This window comes from Puma concolor, chromosome A1, assembly GCF_028749965.1.
Source record: "Puma concolor isolate L17-30 chromosome A1, mPumCon1.1.hap2, whole genome shotgun sequence".
In the NCBI taxonomy this organism is placed as follows: Eukaryota; Metazoa; Chordata; class Mammalia; order Carnivora; family Felidae; genus Puma; species Puma concolor.
Genome location: NC_141667.1, coordinates 153,427,727 through 153,443,170, shown reverse-complemented (window position 1 = coordinate 153,443,170; position 15,444 = coordinate 153,427,727). Strand labels below are relative to the sequence as shown.

General features: G+C 59.7%; 1 protein-coding gene across 42 annotated transcripts in view; it reads right to left on the bottom strand.

Annotated features, from left to right (window-relative positions):
- Positions 1-15,444, bottom strand: part of OBSCN (obscurin, cytoskeletal calmodulin and titin-interacting RhoGEF) — a 166,718-nt gene that overhangs the window by 48,531 nt on the left and 102,743 nt on the right. For 30 of the 42 annotated variants that reach the window (XM_086707171.1, XM_086707211.1, XM_086707218.1 and 27 more), the window contains 18 exons: positions 14,976-15,239; positions 14,175-14,438; positions 13,575-13,838; positions 12,771-13,034; positions 12,173-12,436; positions 11,369-11,632; positions 10,771-11,034; positions 10,188-10,454; positions 9,250-9,516; positions 8,873-9,145; positions 8,174-8,446; positions 7,728-7,924; positions 7,133-7,208; positions 4,503-4,775; positions 3,292-3,558; positions 1,197-1,469; positions 591-866; positions 30-317 (listed from right to left, as the gene is read on the bottom strand). In XM_086707171.1, the coding sequence (XP_086563297.1) occupies positions 30-317; positions 591-866; positions 1,197-1,469; positions 3,292-3,558; positions 4,503-4,775; positions 7,133-7,208; positions 7,728-7,924; positions 8,174-8,446; positions 8,873-9,145; positions 9,250-9,516; positions 10,188-10,454; positions 10,771-11,034; positions 11,369-11,632; positions 12,173-12,436; positions 12,771-13,034; positions 13,575-13,838; positions 14,175-14,438; positions 14,976-15,239 (4,578 nt within the window). Of the gene's footprint in view, positions 1-29; positions 318-590; positions 867-1,196; positions 1,470-3,291; positions 3,559-4,502; positions 4,776-7,132; positions 7,209-7,727; positions 7,925-8,173; positions 8,447-8,872; positions 9,146-9,249; positions 9,517-10,175; positions 10,455-10,770; positions 11,035-11,368; positions 11,633-12,172; positions 12,437-12,770; positions 13,035-13,574; positions 13,839-14,174; positions 14,439-14,975; positions 15,240-15,444 lie in introns of all 42 variants that reach the window. The other 12 variants (XM_086707152.1, XM_086707315.1, XM_086707323.1 and 9 more) reach the window with 10 other exon arrangements.

The following is a 15,444-nucleotide window of genomic DNA, read 5'->3' as shown; positions in this document are numbered from 1 at the left end:
CACCCACCTTAGGAAGGCCAACCACTCACCGAGCTTCACTGTCTGCGGCAGGTGCACGGGCTCCCCAGCCCCCGCTGGGCCCACTGCTGCCACGCGGAAGCGGTAGGTCTCCCCGGGGGCCAGGCCGTCCACCACGCACTCAGGCCCAGGCACCAGCTCATGGCACAGCCGCCACTCGCCTGTGGCCGCCGCCTTCATCTCCACCCTATAGCCACAGAGACCGCCGCCACCGTCGCTTGCAGGCGCCACCCAGGACAGCGTTACCGAACGGCCGCTGCGTGCCACCACCTCTGCGTCCTCTGGAGGGTCTGGGAGGCCTGCGGGGACGGAGCTGGTCAGTGGAGGCTCCCGGTCCGCGCCCGCGGGTGCCCAGCCCTGCCTGCCTGGTTTCTGATCCTGGGGTGAGAAGTGGGCGCTGGCCCGTGAGCCCCTGTACTTGATGGCCCCGACCGTCTGAGAGCGCAAAGGTCGTGCACTTCAGAGCCAGGGAGACAGTGTACCCTGAGCCTACCTGGATGGCAGCCTCTGGGGCTGGAACAGCAGAACCCTGGTCGCAACCTGCCTGCCCGCAGGCGGCCCAAACCACCCACCTAGCACGGTGAGCCGCGCGGAGGCCACAGCGTCGCGGGCGGCGAAGGTGACCTCGCCAGCGTGCTGTGGCTGGGCACTGCGCAGCTGCAGGGTGTGGTGGCTGCCGTCGGCGGTGACCGTCCAGTTGCGGTCGTCCGGCTGCACAGCGGCCCCGTTGATGTACCACGTCGCCTCGCCCACCGGCACCGCCTCACTGAGCGTGCAGCTGAAGCGGACCTGCCCACCGGCTCGCACGGCCGCGTCCTGCGGGGACTCCAGTACCTCCAGGCGCCAGCCTGCGGGGGCCGGGGTATGCGGTGAGCACGCTGGCCTGGAGGCAGGTCTGGGAAACCTCCTGGCCACCGGGTCCCGCCAGCCCCGCCCCCCTGATCCTGGCAGAGGAGGCCCAGCATCTGGCAGGAGGGGTCTCAAAAGACCGACGCCCCCCCCCCTCCACCGCCAACGTCCTCAGCCCCCAGCCCTGTACCTCCACAGCGGAGGATGCGGTGGGAGGGGTCTCAGAGACCCCACACACCTGGTGAGCGGCAGCCGGTGGGAGGGGTCTCCAGATACACGTCCAGATACCCCCCCCCCACGAGGCCTCAGCCCCGCCCCGCACCCCTAACCTCTGACTGTGAGGAACGCGGACGTCACCACGTCCCCTGCCAGGAAGGTCACCCGGCAGCTGTCCTGCGGCCGCAGGTTTTTGAGCAGCAGCAGGTGCCGCAGGCCGTTCTCGAAGTAGACCACCTCCGCGTTCTCGGAGGTTCGCACAGGCTCATCGTCCAGCAACCAGGTGTGGGCGGCCACCTCGGGGCGGGACAGCTGGCACTCGAACAGCGCCTCGCCGCCTTCGAGTGCGTCCACGTTCTCCAGGCCGCGCACCACTGTGTTCTTGGCTGCGGGGAAGGCGGCGGCTCAGGGTGCGCTGGGGCCTCCTCTGCCCCAGGGCCCCCTGCAGAGTTATGTGGAAGAGCCCACCCCCATTAGAAGGGCTTAAGGGCTGACCAGCATGTGGCCCAGTGGAGGGCAGTGCACGGTGTCCACATGGGGCCACCACGGGGGCCTCTTGAGGCCCTGCCTACTCCCATACTATCACTACGCTGGTAGCTTGCCTTGGCTGGTGGCCAGGGAGGGGGTGCTTCTCCACACCAGACAGGTGAGAAGCCTCACAGGTATTCCCAAAGCTGCCCAGCCCACAGCCAGGCTCAAACCCTGCCCCCAGCAAGAGTTATATGCCCCTGCCCAGGTTGCAGCGTGGGACTCTGAAAATGGCCCCCTTTCTTCCCAATCCTCAGCCAGCGCTATCAGACATGCTGGGCTGCTCCCCTCACTCACAGGGACCAGAGAGACCCCTGCCCTACTTCCCCACCCCTCTCCAGCTCTCTCGTTCGCACAGTACACCAGACTTAATAAGTGGATGTGTGTTTGATGTGTTAAGCCATGAGCTCAGGACTGGGCTTGCCTGGCCCCAACAGCAGCCCAGGCTTACCACCTGCCACGGCCCATTCCCATGATACACCACCTGTACAGCAAGTGATGCCAGTGGGAAGTCTGAGCAACTTCCTGGAGGAGGAAGAATCTCAGGCTGGGCATGACTGAGCTGGGCAGAGCACATGTGAGGCAGGAAAGGAGAACCAGGTGACCCAGGGCTGGTCTGGATGCTGGGAAGGGTGTGACCTTGACCCACATGACTTTAGGAAGCCGCTACAGTGCCTGACCTGGGCAATGGGGGATGGGGCAACCACAGCCCCAACTGCTCTCTGGGATACATACCCAACTAGAACCTATTCACAGCCCTAGTGCTCAATCCCAGCTTATCCACAGAGTACACATGCCCTGCAGGTAGGGGCATCTGCTCTGGACACGAAGCCCCAGGGAGTGAATGGGGCAGGGCATCTCAGAGCAGACACCCCCCCAGGACCCACCCATGTCTCTCTTCTGGCCACCGTCCCACTCCCGGGCTCCTCATACCACAGACCAGACTTCCCCACATCCCAGCTCCTTTCCTGCCCACATCAGAATCAACAGCACCAATGGGGGTTAGACATCCCAGATGTCAAAGCAGCAGTGAGCCCCTGCCCTTTCTGCCTCTCTGGGCTCCACTGTACCCTACCCATCCCAGATGGTCTCATGCCTCAGCTGCACCCCCGCCTCCCTCAGGTCTGGGCTCAAAGGGCAGCCCCTCCCCATGGCTGCTGTCACGTCTAACTTCAGCTCCCAGAGGGACAGCCCCCTGGAGGGAGGGATTGCTGTCTATTCCGAGCTGTGCCTCCTGGGACCAGAAAAAGGTGCTTTAAAAACATCACTGTTTACAGAACCAGGACCTGCTTGTCCTGGCTTGGATGGCCCTCTCACTAATGCCTCCAGATCACTCCTCACTGGGCAGTGTTCCGACCTTCCCAACCAGGAACTGGCAGCGGCCAAATGATGTCCCTCCCCTGGGGGCTGCAGTCAACTGCCCCCCCCCCCGGTCCCCCACACGGTATCCTTGCTGTGTGCAGACAGGGACACAGGGCTCCAGTGCCCCACCTAAGATCAGGGACTCAGGGCATGCAGCCCAGTACCCCCCTCCTGTCCCATCAGGCAGCTCCAGGAGGAGCAGAGGCCTGCCTGTTGGGGCCCTGTCTTTCCAGCACGGCCACATAATGCTGACTGTCACACCCGCCTCTGCACCAGGAAGGATGGCCCCAACCATGCTGGAGCCGTGCAAGGCCTCACCTTGCACCTGCAGCAGGGCCACCACACGGGTGCCTGCAGCCTCACAAGAATAGATGCCACTGTCGCAGGGCAAGGCCGGCCTGAACGACAGCCTGGCCACGGTCCAGTCCTGCTCTATGATGACACGGCGCCCGTCAGCGCACACCTCCTGCTCGTCCATCTTCCACGTGGCCTGCACAGGCCTCGAGTACTGGCAGAGGAGCTCGGCTGGGCCGCCCTCCTCCACGGCCAGGTCCTGCATGGCACTGACCACCTCCACCGTGGGATCTGTCGGCCGACACCCCGGTCATGTGTCAGCTGGTGCAGCGTGGCTGCACCCCACCCACCCTCTGCTCTCAGCAGCTCAGCAGCAAGCAAGCGGTGTTGGGCGGGGGTGGGGGGGCTGCGGCAGGAGGAGAACCCATCGCGGCAGCCCAGGGCCCTCCTCATGGGGGAAGCTGTGCCCTCCCTGGGGTAGATGGCACTGGAGGCTTGGCCGCTGTCGGGGCTGGGCCTTTCCTGAACCTTCTGCCTCCCTCCCCAGCCCTGGCCCAGGGCATGCTTTGCCTCAGCAGGGGCACAACACCCCTGCTCAGGGTCTATGAACTCTGCTGGGCCCATGGCACCCCCAGGGGCCTCGCCAACCTCGAGGTCCCTGTCCCATCTCAGCCTGCTGAAATCCTACTCAACAACTGATCTGCCCCTTGGACATGGGTGAATGTCTGCACTTATTCCACAGAAGCACCAAGTGAAGCCTTGTTGGCCAGCCATCCTGGAGGACCGGACACCCCACTGTCATCCTCCCCAAAGATGGATCTTTCCCAGATGGTCACAGGACCCCAACTGAGCCCACAGCAAGGGAAGCAGTGGCGAGCAGGGACAGAGCAGGCCAGGCCCAGGACCAGGAAGGGGGCTCTCACTCCCCAGCTGCCCTCTGGGCAAGCACCTGAGGTATAGACAGCCACAGAATGGTGACCAGGCAGGAAGCCAGGCCTGGCGCCCCACAGGGAGGTGGGCATGGGGTTGGCTTCACTTCTCCCCAGCCTGGCCTCCTCCTCCACAAATCGGGACAGCAGACCTCCCACCATGCCTGCCCACGGCACACACAGAGCAATGCCCAGCTCAAGTCCTGGGGCCAGCCCTGGACCCGGCACCCTGGGAGCCCGCAGCAAGCGTTCAGGGTCAGCAGGTACAGAAGCGTCAGCTCAGGGCAGGGTCCCATTGGCCAATACCTTTGACCAACAACTTGGCGGTGGAAACCAGGGGCCCTGCACGGTAGGTGACGGTGCCTGAGTCAGCAACCCCCAGGCCCGAGAGTGTGAGGGAGTGGAAGGTCCCGTCACGCACGGAGATAGCACTCTGGGGACCATCCTGCAGCAGGGTGCCATCCAGCCACCAGCGGGCCTCCGGCCCCCCCGCACGGGACACCTCACAGGAGAATGTGGCCACCTCCCCCGCAAAGACGTCCACGTTCTGCAAGCCACGTACCAGGCGTGGTACTGCCTCTGTGCAAGAGGGCAAAAGGAGGGGGTCTAGGCACCCTGGGTCTGTGGAGCCAACCTGGGGTCTGCAGAGGCTGCCTTGGGGCTGAGACAAGAGGTCCACCCAGGCCAGCTGACCCACCTTGCTTGCAGAATGAGACACAGAAACCACCCACAGCAAGCCCATGGGAGGGCAGCTTAGCCCCCTGTACCCAACACCCCCATTGGGACATGTCCTGTTTCACCACAGGAGACTGGTCACCTGCATCCACGCCCTTTTCAGGAGGCAGAGCAGACTAGCCCTAAGGCTCCAATCCTTGGGGGGTGGGTGTGGGGTGGGAAGAAGTCATGGGGCCCCCTGCTCTCATAAAGTGCGGGATCTCCCTTGGGAAGTAAGACTGCCATCCCTGGGCGTTTGGAAGTAGATGTTTCTCCTGTCCCCAGAGGTCCATTTACCCAGACGTGCCCCAAGGTCCTTCCAGCCCTCAGATTCTGGGGCCCTAATGTTGCATGGCAACTGACCCTTGCCCTGTCACACAGTGGGGCTTGAACCCAGGGGCTTCCCAGATGCAGACGATGCCTGCTGTGTACCCCTGTACCCACCATGGCTGGGCCCTCCTGCAGAAGACCCCCCATACCCTTCCCAGGGTACACCATTGATATTCCAGCCCCCACCTTCCCTCCTATCCTCTCCCAAAAGTGCACACCTGACCATGTCCCCACCCTACTGCATCATCTCCCCATTCTCGTCTCCCAACAGAGCTCCCAAGCTTGTCCATATACCACCTACCAGGACACCCATTTGTACCCCACCCCCATGCTCATGGCCCTCCCATAAGACCATGGCCAGGTATCTTTACATCATTCAGCACACTTCAACTGGGGACACCAGGCCAAGAGGGGCCAAGGCACAGCCCTCAGTGGGACCTGTAAGGCTCAATCCACTCCCACGCTGCCCCCTCACAGACACCCACTCTTAAGAACACACAGGCCCTTCCTGGACCCACCTGGATCACAACACCCAGGATACTTCCCCTCTCCCATCACTCAGCTGGAGGGCACTGCACTCTGGTGCCTTTCTCAGCCCCACAGTTCACAGAGCTGACTGCGTCTGTCCACCCTCTCAAGATCTGGGCTGGTGGGGCACCTGAGACTCAGGACACACTCCATCTCTATGTCTAACTCTACCAGCAGACTGGGGACTCCCTGATGGCACAGCTTCAGGCCCTCTCCAGGTAGAGGCATGTAGGGTAGATTGATGCTGGGTGGATGGATGGATGTCCATGGATGGATGGTGGGTGAACAGATGGATGGTAAGTGAACAGATGGATGATAGGTGGTAGATGGATGAGTGGATGGATAATGGATGAACAGATGGACAGTAAATGAACAGACGGATGGTGGACAGATAGATGAGCAGTAGATAGATGGATGAATGAAGGATGGTTGGATGAATGGTGGATGCATAAATGTTGGGTGGGTCGATAAGCAGATAAATGGATGATAAATGGACAAAAAGACAGGTGGTGAATGTGTAATGGATGAATGTGTAGATGAATGATAGATGGTGGATGGATGAATCATGGATGAATAGATGGTAGATAAATGAGCAAATATGTAAGTGGATGGTGATTGGACAGATGGATGGGTGGTGGATGGAAGAGTAGATGGACAACAGATGGATAGATGGATGGTAAATGAAAGCATGGATGGATGGATGGATGGATGGATGGATGGATGGATAGTAGGTGGGTGAATGGTAGATGAATGGATAAGCATATAGGTAAACAGATGAAACATGGACAAAAACATGGGTGGTGAACGTGTAGTGGATGGACATGTAGATGAATGATGGATGGTGGATGCATGGGGCCAGCTTGACAACCAGGAGTAAGACAGCACAGGAGAAGCTCTCAGGGTCAGGCATTCAGAGAGATGACCAGCTCTGGGGACAAAGTATAACCCAAGTTGAAGGTCTTTAGGTCCTCCCTACATGCCTGGGACCTTGTATGCTGTTGTATAAAACCACATGTGTCACTTGGAAACCTGTGGATGTGCAGGCATGTATCAATGTAGACATGATTATCTACATGGCACACACAGGCGTGTGCCACAAGAGTAGACATTCACAGGGGAGAAATCCCAAAGGCCCAGGCCCACATCTCCCTCCTGTGGAGAGCACTAATCCAATACTGGGATCCCCCCCACACTATCCTTCTGGTGTGTGACTTTAGCCATCAAGGGGTGGACGGTCACCATCCCAAGGTAAGATCACCTCTGGAAGGCATGGGCTTCTGGCCACACCACTGCCAACAGCTCCCCAACTAAGGAAATACAGACATCCGCAAGCAAGGGGCTGGTTAGGAGAGGGGGCTGCCCACCTGTGACCTTCAGCTGGGCTTCTGAGCTACATGAGCCCACTTGGAAGCTGATGGTTCCCGCATCTTCCAGGGTCACCTGAAGGAGAGAGGGGGTCTATTCCATCTCTGCAGGCTTCCAGCCAGGTCCGAATGGAGTGGGAACCTCCCCTCCACTCCCCAGGGAGCACCATGGCTGGCCCCCAACCAGGTCTGAATGGAGTGGGAGCTTCCCCCCCCCACTCCCCAGAAAGCACCATGGCTGGCCCCCAACCAGGTCCGAATGGAGTGGGAACCTCCCCCCGGCCATTACCCAGAGAGCACCCCAGCTGGCTCCCAGCCAGGTCTTAATGGAGTGGGAGCGTTCCTCCCCACTCCCCAGGGAGCACCGTGGCTGGCTCCCAGCCAGGTCTGAATGGAGTAGGAGCCTTCTCCCCCAGTCCCCAGGGAGCAACCCGGCTGGCCCCCCAGCCAGGTCTGAATGGAGTGGTAATCTATCCCCCCCCCCCACTCCCCAGGGAGCACTGTGGCTGGCCCCCAGCCAGGTCCGAATGGAGTGGGAGACTTCCCCCCACTCCCCAGGGAGCACCATGAATGGGGCAGGACCCAGAGAAGCCACCTTGTGCAGGGTGAGCAGATGCAGTGTGCCATGCTCCACGGTGATGTCATTCATCTCATTGGCCTGCAGAGGCACCCCTCCCAGGGCCCAGCGGGCCTCCTGGCCGCAGGCCCTGGATAGCTGGCACCGGAAGTGGGCGTCCTGGCCCTCACTGAGCTGTACATCCTGCAGGGGCTCCAGGATGCTCACATCAGGGACTGCACAGCGGACACAACAGTGTGGGCCTCAGCATCTGGGATGCCACTGCCCACTGTCAGGGGTGCCTCCCAGCATCCCATCCCACTTCCTGAACACAAGCATGTGGGGCACCCCTCCATCACACCTCCACTGTCCCCAAGTCACCCCTCACAGGGCCGCCTCCCCACCCGTCCCTCAGACCCGGGGGCAGGGACCCCGGCATTTGTCTCTGGCATACAGAGGGCTTGAGCTTGTGTGGCACCCGTTACCTCGGACAGTGAGCTGGGCAGAGGATGTGTGGGCGCCCACATGGAAGGAGACAGTGCCCGCATCCTCAGGGGTCACGCCCTTCAGCCGCAGCGTGTGGGTGCGGCCACCCCGCACGGCCAGCTCTGTCACCTCGTTGTTCTGTAGTGGCAGGCCCTGGAGGTGCCACTCCACAGCCATGGCCCCAGCCCGTGACACCTCACAACTGAACTCCACCTCCCCGTCGACCTGCACCTCGGCATCCTCCAGCCCCCGCACAATGGTCACCTCGGGCTCTGGGGGGTGTAGGCGATGGGGTCCCTTTACCAGCCACACCAGTGCACCAGGCCCACCTCCCACTCCCCTCCTCCAGCAAGTCTTCTTGAACATCCTCCCACTCTGCCTCTATTTGCCATGCACAACTTTTGTCTCCATGACACTTAAGTCTGGGCACTCAGAAGAAGCAGAGGGGTTGTGGGGTGGGGGGCTGCCTCTGTCCACCCCCACCCTGTGGCCAACCCCAGCAGGGAGGCAAGCCCTTCAGGAAGTCCTAGGACATGCTGTCCCCCTGCATGCTGGGGCCACCCACACCAGAGTGAGCAGAAAGGAGAAGAGCCTGTAACTGCAAAGGCCTCAGAGCCACGTCCAGAGGGGCGCTTGGCCCTAGTGGGTGCCAGGCCAAGTGTTCCCCCGGGGCAGTGGGTGTGGCATGGATGGCTCACCTTTGACCATGACAGAAGCCATGGTTTTCTGACCACCGGCCATGCAGACGTACTCGCCCGTGTCCTTGGCCTCCAGCCCATGGATCAGCAGCTCGCACATGGTCCCCACACGCCGTATCTCATACTTGGGACTCGCATGCAGCTCCACACCCTCCTTGAGCCACTGCACTGGGACTCTAGGCTCTGCCTCACTCAGCTGGCAGCGTAGCTGGGCCACACTGCCGGCCTCCTGCTCCATGCTCTGCAGCTCCATCTGGAATGTGGGCCTAGGGGCTGGGGGGCCAGGAAGGGGTGCTTAGGGCTGGTGAGCACAGTGCCCACTGCTCCCAGGGTGGGGGTGAGACCCCAGGGAGGGCAGGAGCCGCTGAGCAGCTCACCTCGGACAGAGAGGCTGGCCGTGCTCTGCGCATGGCCCGTGTCACAGGTATAGTGGCCAGCATCCTCCTGCTCAGTGTGGTGCACCCACAGCTCGGCAGCCCTTCCCTCCTGCACCATCTGGTACTTGGCACAAGGGAAGAGCTGCAGGGAGTCCTTGCGCCACTCCACACTAGCACCCTCTTGGCTCAGCTCACAGCGCAGGTGGGCAGTGGCACCTTCATCCACCTCCTGGGCCTGCAGCTCCCGGAGAAAGCGCACCGGTGCAGCTACAGGGAAGCAGGGCAGCATGAGGGCAGGTGCAGGGGCAGCTATGGGAGTGCAGGGAGACCACAGGGGTGCAGCTATGGAAGCACAGGGAGACACCACAGGGGTGCAGTTATGGGAGTGCAGGGAGAGACACGGGGTGCAGTTATGGGAGTGCAGAGAGACCACGGGTACACCTATGGGGTGCAGGGGGACCAAGGGTGCAGCTATAGGAGTGCAGGGGGACCAAGGGTGCAGCTATGGGGTGCAGGGAGACCACGGGTACAGCTATGGGGTGCAGGGGGACCATGAGGGTGCAGCTATGGGAGTGCAGGTAGAGACCATGGGGGTGCAGCTAAGGGAGTGCAGGGAGAGACCACAGGAGTGCAGCTGTGGAGTGCAGGGAGACCACAGGGGCACAGCTGTGGGGATTAGGGAGAAAGTGAGGGCAAGACCCAGGGTTCCCACAAGGGTGCATGGGGGAACCACAGGGGTGTGGCTGCAGGGGGTAGGGGTAACCTCAGGGGCTCAGCTACCAGGGTAGGAATCATGGGGGCTGAGGCTCCTGCCAGGCCTGATATGTCTACAGGAGCCCCTATCCCCCAACGGACTCCCAGGGAGGCACTGCATCCCACAGGCCCAGCCCAAAGCACAAGGGACTTGCCCCTGGGACAGGTGTTGCCTTGGGGCCCACCTGTAACGGTGAGGGTAGCACTGGTGGCCTGGGGTCCACAGGCACAAGTGTACTCGCCCGCGTCCTCTCTGCGCAGGTCCCACAGCACGAGCTCCGCAGTGTAGCCCCGCTGCCGAGGCTCCCAGCGCCCATCAGCCTGCAGCTCCAGGCCACCCTTGCTCCAGACCACAGCAGCATTGGGCTGGGAAAGCTCACACCGCAGTGTGGCCGAGGCACCCTCCTCAGCCTGCACGCTCCTGAGTGGCTCTCTGAATACCACTTGTGGGGCTGCAGGGAAGCGGTGCAGAGGGGAGATACAGTCAGCCCAAGAGGGGAGCACCCACACCCAACTGGGCCAAATGAGGGCAGGAAAGCTGGACAGGTTGGGGTAAGGTGGGAGGGGGACACCAGGTGGGGATTCTACCCCACCAGTAGGATGACCACGTGAGACCACGAGGATGGGGGTCAGTGAGCAGACAAAAACGACTGGCAAAGTGAGTGGACACGGCACAGAGAAGGTAAGAGCCCAAGACACAGTGGTGATGCAGAGACATATACAAGGACAGGCATGCGTGCAGTCCACCTGGCCACACACAGTCTTTACCCCTGACGGTCACCGTGGCTGACGTTCTCTCCTGCCCACACACACACGAGTACTCCCCGGCATCTGCCACGGCCAGGTCACGGATCTCCAGCTCACACACCATCCCATCCTGTCTCAGGCTCACTCTGTCCCCGGCTCTGAGGGTCTCAGACCCCTTCTTCCACTCCACGGGGACCGCCTTGCTCAGCTCACAGCGCAGCGTGGCTGTGGCCCCTTCCGTGGCCTCTTCCTTCCTCAGGCTCTTTGTGAACTTGGCGGGCAGGGCTGGGGAGAGCCAAGGATCAGGAGGACTCCAGGCTGTCTTGAGGACTCTATGTCCAGGACGAGACACCCACAAGCACCACACAAACTGCCCAGGGCCACAACACGAATGAGTGAATGGAGCACAGAGTGGGTGAGGAAACAGTCCAGGAAAGGCAAACACAAGCCTGGACACAGACACCAGAACAAATACTTGACAAGGAGATGGAGGCTTGGAGTTCCCAGGGGGACACAGCTGAGACACACAGATCCCACAGTCTGACAGGGAGAAGGTGGTGATAATGGACAACATGCAGACACCAAGACACTGGCCCACGTGGCCACACATGATCTTTACCCCTGACAGTCAGCATGGCCGATGTCCTCTCCTGCCCGCACACACACGAGTACTCCCCGGCATCCTCCATGGCCACACCACGGATCTCCAGCTCACACATGTTTCCGTCCTGCCTCAGGCTGACTCTGTCTCCAACTCTGAGGGTCGCGGACCCCTTCTTCCACTCCACAGGGGATGCCTTGCTTAACTCGCAGTGTAGCTTTGCCGTGGCCCCTTCCATGGCCTCTTCCTTCTTCAGGCTCTTTGTGAACTTGGCGGGCATGGCTGGGGATGGTCAGAAAGACACAGACACAATCATGGTCACTGAACACATGGATGAGAAAAGACACTAACAGCACAGAAAAGACACAAACCAAACTAGACATGCGCCATGTGCTTGCTGGGTGTGCCAAGCACACACTGTGGGTTGTGGCTTCCCTCAGACTGGCTTATGTACAGCGTGGCCGTGGCCTCTTGACGGTTCATCAAGCCTCATACTTTGTATGACTCTGGCTAGCATGGCTGGAGAGTCAGACACAGAATGGAGAATTGTTGAGGGCAGGACACAATAGCACAGAGGACAAGACAGACTCCCAGGGACAACAGAACTAGCAGGGATTGAGAGGTCAAAAGTGGCTTGGATGCTGACTTCTCTTGGTTCATACAACCACCCAGGGAAGGGGAGACATTTCATGAAGTAACAGTGGAGGGTGACATCAGAGAATGTGGGAGAGAAAGAACGTGAACATGGAATGAGTGCACATGGACATCACGAGTCACTTGGACACTAGATCACAGCTCTGCTTGGCCACACACAGTCTTTACCCCTGACGGTCACCGCGGCTGACGTTCTCTCCTGCCCGCATACACACGAGTACTCCCCGGCATCTGCCACGGCCAGGTCACGGATCTCCAGCTCACACACCGTCCCATCCTGTCTCAGGCTCACTCTGTCCCCGGCTCTGAGGGTCTCAGACCCCTTCTTCCACTCCACGGGGACCGCCTTGCTCAGCTCACAGCGCAGCATGGCTGTGGCCCCTTCCGTGACCTCTTCCTTTCTCAGGCTCTTTGTGAACTTGGCGGGCAGGGCTGGGGAGAGCCAAGGATCAGGAGGACTCCAGGCTGTCTCGAGGACTGTATGTCCAGGACGAGACACCACAAGCACCACACAAACTGCCCAGGGCCACAACACGAATGAGTGAATGGAGCACAGAGTGGGTGAGGAAACAGTCCAGGAAAGGCAAACACAAGCCTGGACACAACACCAGAACAAATACTTGACAAGGAGACGGAAGCTGGGAGTTCCCAGGGGGACACAGCTGGAGATAGACAGATGCCCACAGTCTGACAGGGAGATGGTGGTGATAATGGACAACATGCAGTCACCAATACATTGGCCCACGTGGCCACACATGATCTTTACCCCTGACAGTCAGCATGGCCGATGTCCTCTCCTGCCCGCACACACACGAGTACTCCCCGGCATCCTCCATGGCCACACCACGGATCTCCAGCTCACACATGTTTCCGTCCTGCCTCAGGCTGACTCTGTCTCCAACTCTGAGGGTCGCGGACCCCTTCTTCCACTCCACAGGGGATGCCTTGCTTAACTCGCAGTGTAGCTTTGCCGTGGCCCCTTCCATGGCCTCTTCCTTTCTCAGGCTCTTTGTGAACTTGGCGGGCATGGCTGGGGATGGTCAGAAAGACACAGACACAATCATGGTCGCTGAACACATGGATGAGAAAAGACACTAACAGCACAGAAAAGACACAAACCAAACTAGACATGCGCCATGTGCTTGCTGGGTGTGCCAAGCACACACTGTGGGTTGTGGCTTCCCTCAGACTGGCTTATGTACAGCGTGGCCGTGGCCTCTTGACGGTTCATCAAGCCCCATACTTTGTATGACTCTGGCTAGCATGGCTGGAGAGTCGGACACAGAATGGAGAATTGTTGAGGGCAGGACACAATAGCACAGAGGACAAGACAGACTCCCAGGGACAACAGAACTAGCAGGGATTGAGAGGTCAAAAGTGGCTTGGATGCTGGCTTCTCTTGGTTCATACAACCACCCAGGGAAGGGGAGACATTTCATGAAGTAACAGTGGAGGGTGACATCAGAGAATGTGGGAGAGAAAGAACGTGAACATGGAATGAGTGCACATGGACATCATGAGTCACTTGGACACTAGATCACAGCTCTGCTTGGCCACACACAGTCTTTACCCCTGACGGTCACCGCGGCTGACGTTCTCTCCTGCCCGCACACACACGAGTACTCCCCGGCATCTGCCACAGCCAGGTCACGGATCTCCAGCTCACACACCGTCCCATCCTGTCTCAGGCTCACTCTGTCCCCGGCTCTGAGGGTCTCAGACCCCTTCTTCCACTCCACGGGGACCGCCTTGCTCAGCTCACAGTGCAGCGTGGTCGTGGCCCCTTCCATGGCCTCTTCCTTCCTCAGGCTCTTTGTGAACTTGGCGGGCAGGGCTGGGGAGAACCAAGGATCAGGAGGACTCCAGGCTGTCTCGGGGACTCTATGTCCAGGACAAGACACCCACAAGCACGACACAAAGTGCCTAGAGCCACGGCATGAATGAGTGAATGGAGCACAGAGTGGGTGAGGAAACAGTCCAGGAAAGGCAAACACAAGCCTGGACACAGACACCAGAACAAATACTTGACAAGGAGACGGAAGCTGGGAGTTCCCAGGGGGCCACAGCTGGAGAGAGACAGATGCCCACAGTCTGACAGGGAGATGGTGGTGATAATGGACAACATGCAGTCACCAATACATTGGCCCATGTGGCCACACATGATCTTTACCCCTGACAGTCAGCATGGCCGATGTCCTCTCCTGCCCGCACACACACGAGTACTCCCCGGCATCCTCCATGGCCACCCCACGGATCTCCAGCTCACACATGTTTCCGTCCTGCCTCAGGCTGACTCTGTCCCCAGCTCTGAGGGTCTTGGACCCCTTTCTCCACTCCACAGGGGCCACCTTGCTCAGCCTGCAGCACAGCTTGGCTGTGCCCCCTTCTGTGGCCTCTTCCTTCCTCAGGCTCTTTGTGAACTTGGCGGGCACAGCTGGGGATGGTCAGAAAGATACAGACACAATCATAGTCTCTGACCACTTAGACGAGACAGGACATTAGCAGCACAGAGACCATACAAACAAAACTCGATGTGGGCCACAAGCTGGGTGTGCTTGTGGGTTGTAGCTTGTGGGTTGTGGCTTCCCTCAGACTGGCTTATGTAAAGTGTTGCCATGGCCTCTTGGTGGCTCCTGTAGCCTCATACTTTGTATGACTCTGTCTAGCCCAGCTGGGGGGTCAGACACAAAATGGAGCATTGTTGAGGGCAGGATACGATACCACAGAGGACAACACAGACTCCCACAGGACAACAGGATGAGATGTGACCAAGGAGTATATGTGGCTGGAATTCTGGCTTCTCATGGTTCACACAACAACCCAGGAAGGGGAGATATTCCACGGAGTAATGGGTATAGGGTGACCCCGGGAAATGTGAAAAAGAATGTGAACAAGGAATGAGAGCACATGGACATCACAAAGTAAACTGGACACCAGATCACAGTTCCGCTTGGCCACACACGGTCTTTACCCTGGATGGTCAAAGTGGCTGATGTCCTTTCCTGCCCACACACACACGAGTACTCCCCAGCATCTTCCACAGCCAGGCCACAGATCTCCAGCTCACATGCTGTCCCATCCTGCCTCAGGCTGACTCTGGCCCCAGCTCTGAGGGTCTTAGAGCCCTTCGTCCACTCCACAGGGACCGCCTTGCTCAGCTCACAGCGCAGCATGGCTGTGGCCCCTTCTGTGGCCTCTTCATTCCTCAGGCTCTTTGTGAACTTGGCAGGCACAGCTGGGGATGGTCAGAAAGACACAGACACAATCATGGTCGCTGAACACATGGATGAGAAAAGACACTAACAGCACAGAAAAGACACAAACCAAACTAGACATGCGCCATGTGCTTGCTGGGTGTGCCAAGCACACACTGTGCATTGTGGCTTCCCTCAGACCGGCTTATATACAGCGTGGCCGTGGCCTCTTGACGGTTCATCAAG